General features: G+C 41.3%; 1 protein-coding gene across 5 annotated transcripts in view; it reads right to left on the bottom strand.

The window, feature by feature from the left end:
* The window catches only part of sorcs3a (sortilin related VPS10 domain containing receptor 3a), a 214,523-nt gene that overhangs the window by 107,980 nt on the left and 90,113 nt on the right, over positions 1 to 16,430 (bottom strand). For all 5 annotated transcript variants that reach the window (XM_031867062.1, XM_031867063.1, XM_031867065.1 and 2 more), the window contains exon 2: positions 13,966 to 14,033. In XM_031867062.1, coding sequence (XP_031722922.1) covers positions 13,966 to 14,033 — 68 coding nt within the window. The remainder of the gene's footprint in view (positions 1 to 13,965; positions 14,034 to 16,430) is intronic.

Genomic DNA, 16,430 nt, shown 5'->3' with positions numbered 1-16,430 from the left:
TTTACCAAAGGTAAACGCTTGTTACCTATGCTTGTTACGTTACGTAAGAGAGGCCGCTAAGCGAGGTGGTTATTCATTTACAGTAGTCGCGTTGTTACGGTTTCATTTGATCACAAACCAGATCACACATGATCTTTTTCTTTCACCGGAACCAATTAGTCTTGTTGCCTTAACATAAACTGTCATCGTGCATTTGTGCAAACATGATTTGATTTTGGTTCAGAAAAGTCGACATTCAATGTCTGGTTTGCCAACACGTACAATGACCGACCATGTTTTCTGCCAACTGGGGCGCATAATACGTCAACATTTACTCTGATTTGAAGCTAATCCATTGTCCCATTTCCCTGCAGTGTATACCAACAGGGAGATTGTTAGAGGTGTGTAGAGCACAGTCATGGGGGTCAGGTGCAAGTATCTATCCCATGGCATTTTGATAAAGCTTAATGACTTGTCTGTGAAGTTACTCTAAAAATAAAGAGACATAGCTTGCTTTTTAAAACTGATATATGTGCTGAGGCAAACAGTGAAAGAGAAATATTACCCTTTTTAATATGTGCTTCACTCACTGCAGGAAGCTCTCTGAATCTTTTTTTTTTTTTTTTTTTTTTTTTTTTTTTCTTTCCCCCCCCCCCTTACCTTGTCGTGTTGGTTGAAGGTTGCAAACTTTTGATTCATATCTGGAATAGCTTCTTTTGGATTTGTGCTCATCATGCACTGTGTATGCAGAATCCAATTTTAAATCTTTCCCTCCTTTACTGTCAGCGTCGAAGTCGCTTGCCGGGAATGAGTGACTCACAAACGCGAGTGTTTAGCAGAACGCCAGCTGTTTCTCTGGTGGAGACTTGGGGAAAGTAGAAGTGATAAAAGCCAGGCAGGAGTGTAAGAAGTCAGTGTGCACGCTCTAAAAGTCTCTTGTTTGATCGCCTGCTCTTTGCCGGCGTGCATCCTGTTGCGGCAGCACAGGGGTAAATTCACGTTTTGTTGCCATTTCCAAAGAGAAGGGGGGGAAAAAAGTGCTCTCCTGGAAGGTGAGTGGGAGCTATCCTTCCCGACTCGGCATTGCCTTTATCTGGAACCTTTCTTCTTTCTGATAAGCAGCTCCAAAGCCAATCATGTGGAACTTATAACTCAGGTGTGTGGAAGTGAAGGAGGGGGGGGGGGGGAAACGAATAATAAACTTTCCACAAACCTTCACTAAACTTTCTTCCTCTGCTGCTCACACATCCGGCAGCATCTCTGCAAGTGGGCAGCAACCCGTCCATAATGTCAACATATCTGCACTGGCCTCAGTAATGACTATATAACTGTTCTGCAAGCATGGGCAGCTGGTATGGGCGAAAACAAAACGTGTACCTAGCAGCCACGCCACCAGCCACCACTGTCCAGCTCCGTGCTGTGGGCGACTCACGTCACAATGTCGTCCTGCATGGAAATATTTGTGTCATTTCAGATAAGCAGTGGAGTCAAAGCTCTCAGGCTACTCGCTGCTGTCGACAAACATAGAACATTGTGAAATACGTTGGAGGCGTATAAGTGAATCCATTAGAGACGGATTCATTAGTTCAGGATCTAAATAGAAAAAAAATAAGAGTGAAGTGGATGGTTTACAGATCTAATATGTTTTAAACACAAAGAAATATCCGTTTAACATTGCTAAATGGGAAGAAAAAGAAATGGCGTTAATCACTGCAGCATCTGGATGGATGAGACTTTAAGTTGATTTACCCCAAAACAAACCCGAGATGCCCTTGAATCCGTGGTATGAAATTCCACACTGCCTCCAGACTAAACCCTCTTGATGAAATCCAACATTTGCTGTTATGACAAGAAGAAAATGTGAATGTGCTTCAGGATATGAGGAAAAAGCCCAGGAGTATGTAATTAAAAAGGTAAGAATTTAAATATTGTGAGAGGGGGTCAGAATAAATGACCTCTTTAATAGCAGGGAAGTGATTTATGCATTAACGCCAAACTAAAGTACGACAGTGGGGGGGGGCAAAAAGGGTGCTGTCATTCACATGAGGTTTGTTTTCAAGCAATATGTGTATAGAATATACTGTATATCTTATTCAGTGCGGCCATTTCATGCTCTTACTACTACTGGTACAGAGCCCATTTAAAAAAACATGCCTGTTCAGAACCCGACTCAATGCTTGGCCTCTGGTGTGGTGTTTCTGGAGAACCACTCATACAAACACCTTTTTCATTGTGTAGGGAAGTGAGTAGAAAACAAGTACATGAACATAAGATAATCCTTTATTAGTGCCGCATATATACAACCAAACCCAGGGACACAAAACAGACAAAAGCAAACGGAGGAGAATAACAGGTTTAGACTGAAGAGTATAAAAGTGAGAGACGGCGGTCCAGCAGTACATAGATGGATAAGTGTGTGTGTCCATTTTGTGTGATCCCGTAAAAGGGTGAGTGAGGGGTGTCGAATGAGGTTAGGTAGTAAAAATATAAGACATTTCAATCTACACATAAATACACAAAACTGTACTTCTATAAATATGAATATATATGTATATACACGCATGTGTGTGTGTGTGTATATGTATATGTATGTATGTATGTATATGTATATGTATGTATACATATGTATATGTGTATATGTATATATATATGTATATATGTATATATATGTATACAGAAATACATCTTAAAGAAATAATGAATTGTATTGTAATACAATAATAATAAGTCGTTATTTTACTGTGATACAATTTTTAATTTATTTATGTATTCATTTCAGGTAGAAGTAATTATAAATCATTCATTAAACAGATTATTGTGTATACGTGTGTGTGGGGGTTGGGGACGAGGGTGACAGTGTCAGCAAACACTGTCCGTGGGTCCTCAGCAACACATCTCCCGTGACGTAAAGCTGTTCTCATTTACCAGTTTGTCCGTCCTCGATTTCTCGAGGAGGAGGCACAAGGCGTTTAACAATTGGGGCGTCGTTGCCTCGTCACTTCAAAGAGACGTCAGATAGATATGACGTGTGTCACCACTGCATCATCTCTCCATTGTTTTGTTATACCGTTGTATTTTATGATGTCTGTCAGATGAGCTTCATTAGCCTTTATATATTTTACTGTGTGAAGCTCTACAAATGTTTGTGTTGTCAAATTAGAGCAGAATGCGAGAGAATGTTTCCATTGATAAACTAGTGTGATGTCAGCAGCTGTTTTCCTCTTGTAAACATCATGTCAGGATACTATCAGTTGATGTAGCCCACATTCAGTATACAAACAGAACTAACATCAGGTGAAATGTGGTTGGAACAGAGCCTTAGGAGGAGCTACACAAACTGTCATGGACAGAAAGTTTGATCACCTTAGATAACTACAACTTATGATAAATAATGAACTGTTACATTTGTGTCCTGCCATGGTTGAGATTATTCCAGAAGTGTGTCACGCCTCTTTAATTAGTCTTGAATGCCGAGAAACAAAGATGCACCTCTGTTTCCTCACTGAGAGCTTCTCCGGCAAACCGGAGTAATGAGAAACCTGCACCATACACTGAAGTCACGGCTCCTCACGGTCAGGAACACCAGTGAACTACAGTCTAGTTCAGGAGGAACCACCAGGGGCAGACTTTACTGTGGACAAGGGTAGACCTCCTGGACCTGGTACTCCCAAAGAGCCCCAAACAGCTATAGATGTATTATGATGTTTAGATATGAATGATATTGAATTATGTTACTATTCTAAGTCATTGTACACTGACATAACTATTAAAGGCCCCAAAGCTGTTAAACAATATGCAACTCAACTGTATACTACTTACTGTGTACTTCTACTGCAGAGGAAGACATTGGAGTACTACGTTTACCAGACAGAGAAAGGTTTCTGGTTACGTGCAATATAAAAATTCTAATTCATGTAACAATCCAGCATCATATTAAAACTGAAAGCTCCACCGTAAACAGACTCTAGCTGATAATGTCTCTCTTTCACTCTTCACTTGAAGGAAACAGTTAAATGCAGGACATTTACTGTGCAGTTATTAAGTGTACTATTAATAGTTAGTAATTTCACTTTGTCACATTTTGAGTACTTCTTCTGCCACTGCCAATACCAACATTCCCAGTTAGAGAGAGGGTGAAAAGTTACATCAAATCACTAACTCAGCCCATAGAAACACACCTCAGTCGTGGTTACTCGTGGTCATAAACATTAGTGAAATATACTCAGCAGAGGTCATATCCAAATAGGTGGTTATGTGTTGACATAACCACCGCAGTTATAATGTAGACTATGGATTTAGAGGGATTTCTGGCTCTTTAGCTGCTAAATGCTCTGCTTAGTTCACCAGTTAGTCGGTAACTTTGTCATCCTAGTTCGGTGCTGAGTCTGTAGCTTACAGCTGGAAAACAGCTGCAGTGAGACTGAATCAAATCTTTGCAGGTTGTAAAACAATCTGTAGAGCTGAGGGATGTACAGAGTCAGGTGACTCTCCGTGAGCTCATCACTATGAGCAACACCTTTCACATTACACATAGTCATTAACTCCATTGTTAATACACATTTTAAGGCAGCTCTAACAAAACTGTAGTGAGTGCATGCAGATAGAGTTGCTCTCATTCATCTCACATTTTCTTCCACTTTAGCAGAGCCAACAGAAGCTGTATCAATCTTATCCTCCCCAGAGTGCTTTCAAAGAAGTGCTTTTGAAAAGTTCTGGCGAGCCCAGACTGGCAAGGTTTTGCTGGAAATACCAAGTCCAATTGGAAAAAGGTCACAGACATCAGGTAGGTCTCTCTGAGAGAGCCAGGCCCTTATTATAGGCACTGACCTGTGAAATATGACATAGCCTGTGAGCATGCTCTGCTAAATGATGCAATTTGAGAGGATGTCACTCCTCACCCCCAGGTGACCCCATCCTGGCACAGCGGGAGAGGAGGAGTCTGCAGCCAGGGAGTAATAATGCAGAGCTCTCTCCTCTTTCTCTCTCTCTGATGGTCCCTGTACTTAGGCAAGGGGAACCCCTCCAACAATGACGGTCCTCTCAAAAGAGAGATGATGCAAATCCACTGGCTACCACGTATTTATTGCCTGGGTTCAGACCTTTGAATCTGCCCACTCCACCGAATTCAAGTCCACTGATTTGTCTGGCATCGTGACATGAAACAACGGTTTCTCGTTTAAAAAGCTATCAGCAAATAAGTGCAGCGGGGAAAACTAACGACAAGACAAAACCCAGGTGCAGAAGAATGTCGTCATGGCAACACATCCCCTGACAACTTAAAATGATGTTTGATTCAGGCGGATACGTTGGTCTCTAGTGATTGGTTAGCTAAAATTGAATCACCCAGCACCATGGAAATCAAATAGAGTGGAGGTAATGAAGATGAAGATGAAGATGGAGAGGTCAGCTTGAAGATGGACTGATATCAGGCAAACATATTTGTGCTCTGCAGTGGAAATGAATCCTAAAAGGGACATGCTTCAGCATCCTGTAGTTATTCAACTGGGCACTCTGCCAATGAATAAATCAGTATTATTATTATGAGCTACACTAAATTATACAGCCAGAGTGTTTTACAAACAGATTTGCTAATCCTATGTGATTACAATAAAATGCACTGCTCAAAAAAATAAAGGGAACACCTAAGCAACACATCCTAGATCTGAATGAATGAAATAGTCTTATTAAATACTTTTTTCTTTACATAGTTGAATGTGCTGACAACAAAATCACACAATTATCAATGAAAATGAAATTAACCCATGGAGGTCTGGATTTGGAGTCACACTCAAAATTGAAGTGGAAAAACACACTACAGGCTGATCCAACTTTGATGTAATGTCCTTAAAACAAGTCCAAATGAGGCTCAGTAGTGTGTGTGGCCTCCACGTGCCTGTATGACCTCCCTACAATGCCTGGGCATGCTCCTGATGAGGTGGCGGATGGTCTCCTGAGGGATCTCCTCCCAGACCTGGACTAAAGCATCCGCCAACTCCTGGACAGTCTGTGGTGCAACGTGGCGTTGGTGGATGGAGCGAGACATGATGTCCCAGATGTGCTCAATTGGATTCAGGTCTGGGGAATGGATGGGCCAGTCCATAGCATCAATGCCTTCGTCTTGCAGGAACTGCTGACACACTCCAGCCACATGAGGTCTAGCGTTGTCTTGCATTAGGAGGAACCCAGGGCCAACCGCACCGGCATATGGTCTCACAAGGGGTCTGAGGATCTCATCTCGGTACCCAATGGCAGTCAGGCTACCTCTGGCGAGTACATGGAGGGCTGTGCGGCCCTCCAAAGAAATGCCACCCCACACCATTACTGACCCACCGCCAAACCGGTCATGCTGGAGGATGTTGCAGGCAGCAGAACGTTCTCCACGGCGTCTCCAGACTCTGTCACGTCTGTCACATGTGCTCAGTGTGAACCTGCTTTCATCTGTGAAGAGCACAGGGCTCCAGTGGCGAAGTTGCCAATCTTGGTGTTCTCTGGCAAATGCCAAACATCCTGCCCGGTGTTGGGCTGTAAGCACAACCCCCACCTGTGGACGTTGGGCCCTCATACCACCCTCATGGAGTCTGTTTCTGACCGTTTGAGCAGACACATGCACATTTGTGGCCTGCTGGAGGTCATTTTGCAGGGCTCTGGCAGTGCTCCTGCTGTTCCTCCTTGCACAAAGGTGGAGGTAGCGGTCCTGCTGCTGGGTTGTTGCCCTCTTACGGCCTCCTCCACGTCTCCTGATATACTGGCCTGTCTCCTGGTAGCGCCTCCATGCTCTGGACACCACGCTGACAGACACCGCAAACCTTCTTGCCACAGCTCGCATTGATGTGCCATCCTGGATGAGCTGCACTACCTGAGCCACTTGTGTGGGTTGTAGACTCCGTCTCATGCTACCACTAGAGTGAAAGCACCGCCAGCATTCAAAAGTGACCAAAACTTCAGCCAGAAAGCATACTGAGAAGTGGTCTGTGGTCACCACCTGCAGAACCACTCCTTTATTGGGGGTGTCTGTCTTGCTAATTGCCTATAATTTCCACCTGTTGTCTATTCCATTTGCACAACAGCATGTGAAATTGATTGTCAGTGTTGCTTCCTAAGTGGGCAGTTTGATTTCACAGAAGTGTGATTGACTTGGAGTTACAATGTGTTGTTTAAGTGTTCCCTTTATTTTTTTGAGCAGTGTATATAACCATTTCCCCCCCACCCCCGAAAAATGGACTCTAATTTAGGGCAATGTATTGTATGTATTCATACCCATTCATTCATACTCATTCAGCAATTTGGAGTTAAGTGTCCCAAGGACAAATCATCATGGACTAGCAGATCACGGGGATTGCAGGAAGATCCGGGTAAATTTGTAATTTATACTTGAAAATCTAATTGTTTTTCGCTCCATGCTCCACTGAATAGCAATGAACGGGATGCTGCCTCCAACCCTGGACCCAGTTCCCTTATACATGGGTCAACCTAGCGCGAACAGTGGTGGTGGGCAGAGCGAGGCCAGATCCAGAATTTCTCAATGAAAAAGACAGTAGATGTGCTTCAAGCCAACTTTTTATGTATCTATTGATTTTATTGTCATAGCAAGTATTTTTACATACTTTAAATTGTGTCTGGAAGGGAATTATTCGTTTTTTTTCCACAGGAAACAGGATCAGATTTTGGGGATCAATATCTGCATCTTCACTCCTGGTTTTCAGGCCTAACATACATGCTGCATGCTTGACAGTGGTCCTGGTGCAAGCAGCTGAATACTATACAGTCGTACTAGTAAATGACCGTTATGTGTGAAATTGGTGAAGCTCGCCTCTTACTTGTTGATATGTTCTGGATTACTAATTATTTTCCAGACCGGAAGCAACTAGTGCTGCACAGAATTCTCCCCAGCAGTTGTCTTAACTGTTCCCCGATTACTTGATAATCACTGTCATTTTCAGTGACACTAATTTCAGGCAGTTATCATCATAATGAACATTTCTTCATATCAACCATCATTACTGTAATCAGAATATTAATAGACGACAACGAAGAGTGGAGAGAATGCTCTTCTTTTCATCAGATCAGCGCCAATTTGCTGAAGGCAAGAATAAGACCAATTAAAATAATTACACTGAAACGATTATCTGGTGCAAAATGTGCCTCAATGAAAAAGGACAAACTGGCTACAGCAATGTTCCTTGGAGGATAATATGAAAGAGTCAGTTGCTACATGTGTATTAGTGGTATGGTGTTATCATATAGAAGTTCATTGGGAGAGAGCTGTTCATTAGCTGAGAGGTATTTCCACTGCAGGGGCAGTTAAACATAGAGAGCCTCACCACAAGTCCTTCAGGAGACTAGAGCTCTCAGTATCACATGCTAATTTAGTACAACTGTACAATGATAATTGTTAGTTTGTTTCATTTAGTTTGCTTCAACGTCAATGAGCCAGTGGTGAGTCCTGCCTCTCTACCACACAGACAGTGTTGTCTTTGATTTGACTGACGCTATGGAACCAAATCAGAGCCTCAACCCCATTTACCTAGCTGTAATAAACTTGCACTTGGTATTGTCTGTCGTATCATGTCACGGCATGTAGAGCACATTGAACTCTCTGTGTCAATGTCAATGATGCAAATAGGAGGAGATGCTAATACGTTAAAGGAGCAATATATGTGATTCAGAGCATTAATATAGCAGCAAATAACTATCTACAGAGGTTACAGCTGATGATGCCGTCCTGACCGACGGCCTCGTCACATCGCTCTTTGCAATATGGTCGTGCATTCAAGCTAGCAGTGACCTGCACATCTTACCTAACAGAAGTAACCACAGTCACAGCATGTAAGCTGCTAAGAATACTGCAGAAGCTACTCACAGAGCATGATGCATAACTAATTGAGGTGGAAATTTCAAATCTCTTTTCTGATTTGAATTATTTTGTCCAGTTCAGTATGAAGATAAATCGTCACAATGTAGTTTCTTTGGTTTTTTAAAGTTTAAAGATTGCATTATATATTCATTCAAAAGAGCCTATCACGTCAGCTTTTCAGTACAGATTGGGATTCTGATGAGTCCGTTGCTGGTTCGAACTGAACTCATTCAGCACAAACATGAGCACTGTTTTGTAATATCTTGCTAAGATATAACAGTTGATGTTTTAGTGAGCTCCTATCTGCAACACGGTCGTGGTATCGTGAATGTTTTTGTGGCTTCTGTTGTTTTTTAGCTGTTTTTTAATCAGGACCTGACATACAGTTTACCACGGCTGAGCTGACAATGACACGTTCTGTCTCCAGTGAGGGGAGCTCCAATGTTAAAAGCTACCGACTCTGTCAGTGCTGATGACTCAGTAAACTCCGTTCAGTTTGAGGATTCAGGAAACACAAAATAAGAAAAAAAGGACTGGACTTTAGTTTATGTGTGTTGCAGTGGAAAAAAAAAAGAGATTACCATCAGCTCATCTTCATGCTTTCCAGCTCAGTAATCCAGTAACTTCAAAGAACTGACTGTATAAATCACAGAAAACAACTGCTGCATAGGCATGTTTGCAAAAAGTATAAAATGTGTCAAATTCATACAGTGATAGGAGGGAAATGCAACCTGACTGTGTTGTTGGCATTAATTGACCCACGTCTCAATACCTGCAAATGAATACAGGGCTTGTCATATTTGATAAAGTTTCATCTACAGCAGAACAATACTCCAGAGGCCAGATGAGAGAGGCTGCACAACTTTGAAGAATTGTTTTGCTGAGTTTGATTTATTGTCAACGATAAACTGCTCGCCTTCATTTTTCCCTCTAACCACGCACATGTGAAGGCTCCTTTGAAAATGATGACTGACTGATCGGTGAAGGTGGAGGTTAAACGTGCTTCTCCCTCCTCACAAGGAATATGAGGCCTCTCCTGCTCTCAGAATAGGACAGTGTTGGGGCTTAGCTAGTCTTAGTCTTCTTTTAAAGTCTGTGCCTTAAATCTGTGTGCTCGGGTTTACTTTGGACCTCAGCTCTGAAGTTTCTTCTGATACTGCCCGATCAGCTTTCATTGTCTAAGGTCAGGATGTTCATTAAAATTGACAGACTGACTGGGCGATACTTTGAGGTGTTGCCACTGCCTTCGACCTTTGCAAGAAGGCAGCTCTAAGACTCGTCAGCTGGGACGTCTTCACGCAAACTGATAAATATTCTGTCCAACCGCTCCTCTTCAAACCCTATCAGAGCTTTGATCTCAATTAGCCGGCAACAGAGAGACGAGTCAGGGGCCGGAGCCGACATGAGACAGCCAGGTTTCTCAGCGCTGCCCCAGTTGAGCTGATTCCAGAAAGCAGCTGCATCAATAAAAAGTGCTAGTTGGCCTTCTATCTTTCTCCCTTTTCATTCCTCTGTCCATTTTCCCTTCCTTCAACTTCCTCTGCTTCCAACATTCCCGTCATGCATTCACAACATAGCGTTTCCTCAGACACTGATGTATTGGAAAGTCAGTCCGCGATGGACAGCTGCTCCCCTCACTGTAGGTTTGTGGGTGAGCGAGGGCTGGGAGTGCTGCCAATAACCACAGTGATGTCCCTGTTCTCACACCATGTATAAATTAGCTCACCTGATTACGTCTTCCCTGCAGAGATAAACTGTCATGGTGCATTTAACTCTGATGACAGTGCTAGGGTTTATCTTCATCCAATCATCACTTATTTGTGTGCAAGAAATAAATAAAATTTGTCCAGACATACTGTTGTACTTTGCTGCAAACAGTTCATGTAGGTACTCGTTGGTTTGTCTTTTTGTGGTTGTTCGAAACACTGAAGCTTTCAGTGCCAGATGCTGGCATTGCCTTGACCTGAACTGCACTTTCTCTATTCATTTAGTATGTATTGTGTGTTATGTAACTATAGTTAAGGACTCGTGTGGGGTAGCTTTAGAGCCTGCAGCCTGATAGTTGACCTCCAGAGCTTCTTCATGAAGTTTCCCCCCACTGTTTTCTGCACCTTTAATCACTGAATAAAAGCCTCTCACGGCGTGCAGACTGACTGAGCAGCAATTGACCTCTTGCATTACTCCATTCTTCGAGAAACAGAGACATGCACACTTAAGAGGAATACTTCATCCCCAAAATGTTGTATTTCAATTACTCATCACGTTTTTACCTTGAATTCTTTCTTAAAGAATTCAAGGAAACACAGGGTGAGCAACCAATATACAAATGGTCATTTTGGGGGTTGAAGTACAATCTGTTTAATAATCCTTGAATGATAGGAAATTACATTACTCAAACGATAGAAGCAGGTCAGTCTTGTATATTCTTGGTAGCATTAGGCTAACAGTGTTACAAAGTTACAAAGCAAATTTGTTTTTTGGCACACAAACATTATAAACTGTAATAAAAACACATATTTTATAATGGTTACCGGGGAAGCAGACACCATGTCAGATGCTGAGATCATGGATATGAAGTAAGCCATTGCAGTTTGATAACAACAACCTGGCTTTTAATATAAGCAGTTTACATTATGCTGGTTTTCCTCTCTCCTTTAGGCTACTGCATGTCCTCTCTCTGCCATCTGTGGTGGATGTGATTGGGGAGGTTATGTCTGGGGGCGTTTGTGCAACAGGGACTAGCGATCATCAAAGTGAACAGATTTCAACTTCTACACATCCTGTACGATCCTGTTTTATAAAGTTTACTTAGTTGAATATTCAGATAAACATGTAGAGTTTGAAAGGACAGAGACGGAAAATGCAGAAATATAGAAATACAGATAGTAGAGTCTTATCAGAAGCAATCATAGAATTATTACAGAAGTATATCCAGACTATTGGATCATCCATAGTGTCAGCATAGTGTTCTGCATCACTGCAGAATATCAGGGGACTGCATTTTCCTCACTTATTCAAATACCAAAACAAAACTCCAAAACTCTGTTTCTGCCTGAGGGTCCAAATTACAAAGTAGATGTCTAAATGTCAAAAATGGCTAGCAGTCACTTTGGCACAGCTTATCATTGTCAAACTTGAGGAGTGCAAATGTGTTGTGCTTTAAAGGAATGTCATCTTGAAAATCTCAAAGAAAAACAATATGGTGCAGATGGAACACTGTTCCTTTGTCTTTAGGCAAATTGAGCTGTTGGGGTTTGAACCAGTAATTCTAACTCAAGCACAGAACTGCATCACTAGATAGGGGGACAAGTATGAAGTGAATTAAGAAAAGATTGGATGTCTTTGAGTAGTAAACAAACTCTTTCTCTATTTTTCTACCCAAAAATAAATGCTGTAAATCTGTTTCCTCACCTAACTACTCCAGACATCAGGCTGTTTCTCTTACATCTTCCTTTCCCTGTGGTTACTTTTAGTCAAGTTGTAGTAAAGTGAAGTAGTTACTTCATTTTTTGTTACAAGCTGTCCTAAATGTGATGTTTAATAATGCAAATGAGGCTTAATATGTGCTCATTTGTCTGCATTTCCAGAACAGAAATCTAAACCCTATATAAAGACAGGTTCTAACTTCTCTTGACATGTTAGTCAAATGTTTTACAAAAGGAATATTGGATATCTTGGTATAACTCTATAAATCAGAAAATAGTCATAAAAAAAAAATGTTCAATGTTTTAAAAGTAATAAAATAAACTTCTGAATTTGTATTTTGAATGTTTTCTTTCGACTAGTCTGAAAAAATAAGTTATGGAAGCAAGATAGGCCAACATCTCTAAATTGACCAGTGCATGTCATAGTGCAGGGACATCCTTTTAGGGTGGGAGATTATTACCTCACAGCAACGTGCTGTTGACACACACAATGGACTGAGCAGATCAACACACCATTGGATCCATGCCTTACACCTTTACTCTTGTATTTTTGGTTTTGGAAAGGCTTGGGGAAAAAAAGAAAAACACACCATCTTCCGAGTATCACTATAACTGCAGAAATCCAAAAGCTTGACAGATCTACTGGGCCTAATTAGTTGCTAGTTGCTAAGCTATATGATTGGACAATCACTGTTCTGGGGGTTTGGCAAATGGCCTATTACCAGAGGACCCAATTACCCCAAAGTAGTTTCCCTGGAAAAACGGGCCAAATATTGCCCAGGAGGACATTGTCATGTGTGTGGCATAATCCTAAAACTCAAACAAAGGAATAACTGTATTAATGTCACAAGCCACAATGGAAATGGGTTTCACGCATTTTGAACTCATCAGAGATGCGTTCCCCATCTGTTTCGGTAGTGTATTTTTACTCTTGTTTCAGGAGTGTGTGTGTGTGTGCATGCTTTGTGTGTTTATTTCAGTCCCGGGAGGGGTGAAGAAGGGCAGCACATGAGATAACACGCCAGAACAAGAGCATGACAAATGCATCCTCCACATTGAGTGCCCTGTCTGACCATGCATGACACCAGAACACACTGTTAACAACACAAGATGAGTCGAAGAAGAAAAGACACAGTGATTGCAGACAGGTGGGAAAAGAGAGGAGTGGTTCAAAAACAGAGGTGAAGAAGTCCTAGCATTTGGTTAAAAGGGGACAAATTGTGAAAAACTCACTTTTCAAGTGCTTATGCACATACATTTGTGTGTCTGGAGAGCCTAATAACCCAAGGCTGTGAAAGAAGATAATAATTTGTGTGTGTTAAAGAGATCAGTAAACATGTGATTCAACAAGCCAATCAGACTCCCCTTCTTATGTCACACGCAGGCTCTATATAATCAAGCAGCAAAGAAAAATAATGTGTTTTTTAACTTCAGAGCATGTAAACAAGTTTTAGTAGAAACAAAAGCAGAAGTATGAACCTGAAAATGAGCATGATATGTCCCCTTTAAGGGTTTACTACAGTGGGCCAAGTCAGATTCTCTTTGTTATCAGTCACCATATATCAAACTGACAATTAGCCAAAACATCAAGCCAATCACAGGACCATCACAAAAGGCTATCCCTTGGTAGTAGCAGCATTATAGGATTACAGGATTCAAAGACATTACATGTAAATATTTATGAATAAAAATCTGCTTTGTACTCACCTCCAAAGAGTGCTCTCAGTGACGCTGCCAATATGAAAGTCATACAGCTTGGTGAGGATCATGATCACCTGCAAAGAGAGGGAATTTTATCATTACAATCTTTGTATCAGGCCTCCAAAGTAAGTAGTAAATCTCTTCACAGCAGTAGAACATCGTCTGCTCGAAAACCTTCCTAGGAGTTCAAGTTTCTTAGGGGTCTTGTCCTCAAGTGAGTGTAAGCCTTCCCAACCTGCACCCATGGCCGTGAGCTTTGGGTGACGCCGAAACAATGAGATCACAGATTCAAGCAGCCAAAAGGAGAGCTCACCCTGAAAGCAATAGATTTATATGTTGGGGAATAAGCTTTTTCTGCTAAGAGTTAGTGAGAAGAGCAAAACCACTCTACAGCCAGCAGCCGGTAAGCTTAGCTTAGCACAGAGACTAAAAACAGGGTGAAAAAGCTAATTTGTCTCTAGTCAACGGTAAAATATTCCACCAACCAGTACCTCTAAATCTCACTAATTAATATCTTATATCTTAAACCTCCTGAAGTCGTCCACGCAACCAGCCGGGAGTGATTGCTCCCTTCTAATGCCGTGTTCACACCAAACACAGGGAAAACATTTTTTTTAGATGCGAATAGACGCAGAAATGCAAAATTCTAGCTACTCCTCCTCTCCGGCACGTCTAGCGCAAATGACGCGAATAACAATAAACGATCCAGCGAGTAAACTCCTGCGAGTAACGCAACGTAAAATCTCGCTTTGCGTTTGGTGTGAACGCAAAACGTTCTAGTCCGGCCCAGAAGTTCTCAGCAAGAAGACCCATATGAGCGATCACATATCCTGTCTGGCCTTGGATCGCCTGAGGATCCACAGGAAGAGCTGGAGGACGTGGCTTTGGAGTAGGACGTCTTTCTGATACATTGCTGAGCCTGCTTCCACAGCAACCCACAACTGGATAAGATGTACTTAAGATGTACAGGACGTCAAAGTCTGTGGTTTATACAGGGGCTTACATATAGACAGTGTGGTTGCACATGACCCCGTGTGGTGGGAGCCCATAGAAAGAGTGAGCCCTCCAACATTGTGTTGTCTGGAGAACGACAATTGTAAGTGATTCAGATTACCACCTTGGAATTATGTCTGTGTTCAAAGAACTCATTTTAAAGTAAAGAGAGTGCCTTTTAAAATAGTCAGTAGCAATGTATAACAAAATGACATGCAATTAATGCAATTAAATGAATAATTACTTGTTTTCTTTGGTATTTTTGTCATATCACATGTAAAAGACGATTGCAGTATAATATGTGTGTTGACAAGACGATGGTGTGCGTGTGCATGTGTGTTCCATAGCTAGTAAAAAGCGTACTCTAGATCCCATTATAATAGCATGATCTGGGTCCGATGTGACTGTCTTACACCACCAGGTTTATATGTAGTTATACATTATTGTATATATTATTATACAAAGAAAAAAATGAACATTAACTACTTTTTTTGGGACTGTTAACTTTGAAACAACTGAAGAAACGATAAATTGTGAAAACTGTGCACTATGATTGTCAATCTGTGCAAACTGAACTGTAAGTTAGTTCTTGTAAAGTATGAACTTATATATAAAAAATGCCCCTTGTACATAGTAAGCTTCCTAAAGCTGAAACTGTAGTTGATGTGCTGTTAGTAGAAACTAAACACTTCTTTCAGCTGCGTCACAGTAAAACATTTGTGTTGGAACTGCAGATGAGTTAAATAGGTAGATTACTTATTGTACATTTTGAAGTTTTTTCTTTTCTTGCTACTTTTTTCTTGCCAGACCATATTTCCATATGTTCTAGTTATATTGAATGTCACAACACAAATCATCAGGTACAATGAAATGAAAACTAGTCTTTGTTTGCTCTTTCACAAATGAAAAAAAGATTGGTATTCTTGAGAAACTAGAAAGGCAAGGCCAGATAAAAGAATAAAAATGCATCCAACCTAAAAACCTTTTCCAACTAAAGTAGCCAGCAGCACCAGCTCCAAAAGTCCCCAAATCTAGTAGGAAAGTATTCAGGTCAGCAATTATCATAGTGAACATAAACAACGGATATGGCTGTTTGTGCTCACAGCTGTTACGATAGCAGCTTGAGGAAGACTCTGGTGACGAGCAGTGCAGGCAGAGATTGGACGGGTTCATTACAGTCCTGCGATAGCCACACTCACTGTTTTTTGTTTTGATCTGGCAAAGCATTTGAGTTATTGATTACTTTCGGGACATAATGGAAATGTTACCAAATATAACGCAAAATATCTTTGAAGGAAACTACCAACCCTAGCTCTAAGGCCTGTGAAGAAATAACTATTAGCAATAACAGCAAATCTCAATTTCCCCAACACCTGTTAGGATTACAGTGTTCTGGGAGTAATTTATTACCATTTTGTGTATTTATAATAATAATAAATAAGTAATTATTCCTGTGTAACCAACGCTGTGAATAGCAC

This window comes from Anarrhichthys ocellatus, unplaced genomic scaffold (assembly GCF_004355925.1).
Source record: "Anarrhichthys ocellatus isolate YVR2014 unplaced genomic scaffold, GSC_Weel_1.0 scaffold38, whole genome shotgun sequence".
Taxonomy (NCBI): domain Eukaryota; kingdom Metazoa; phylum Chordata; class Actinopteri; order Perciformes; family Anarhichadidae; genus Anarrhichthys; species Anarrhichthys ocellatus.
This window is presented reverse-complemented; position numbering and strand designations above follow the sequence as displayed.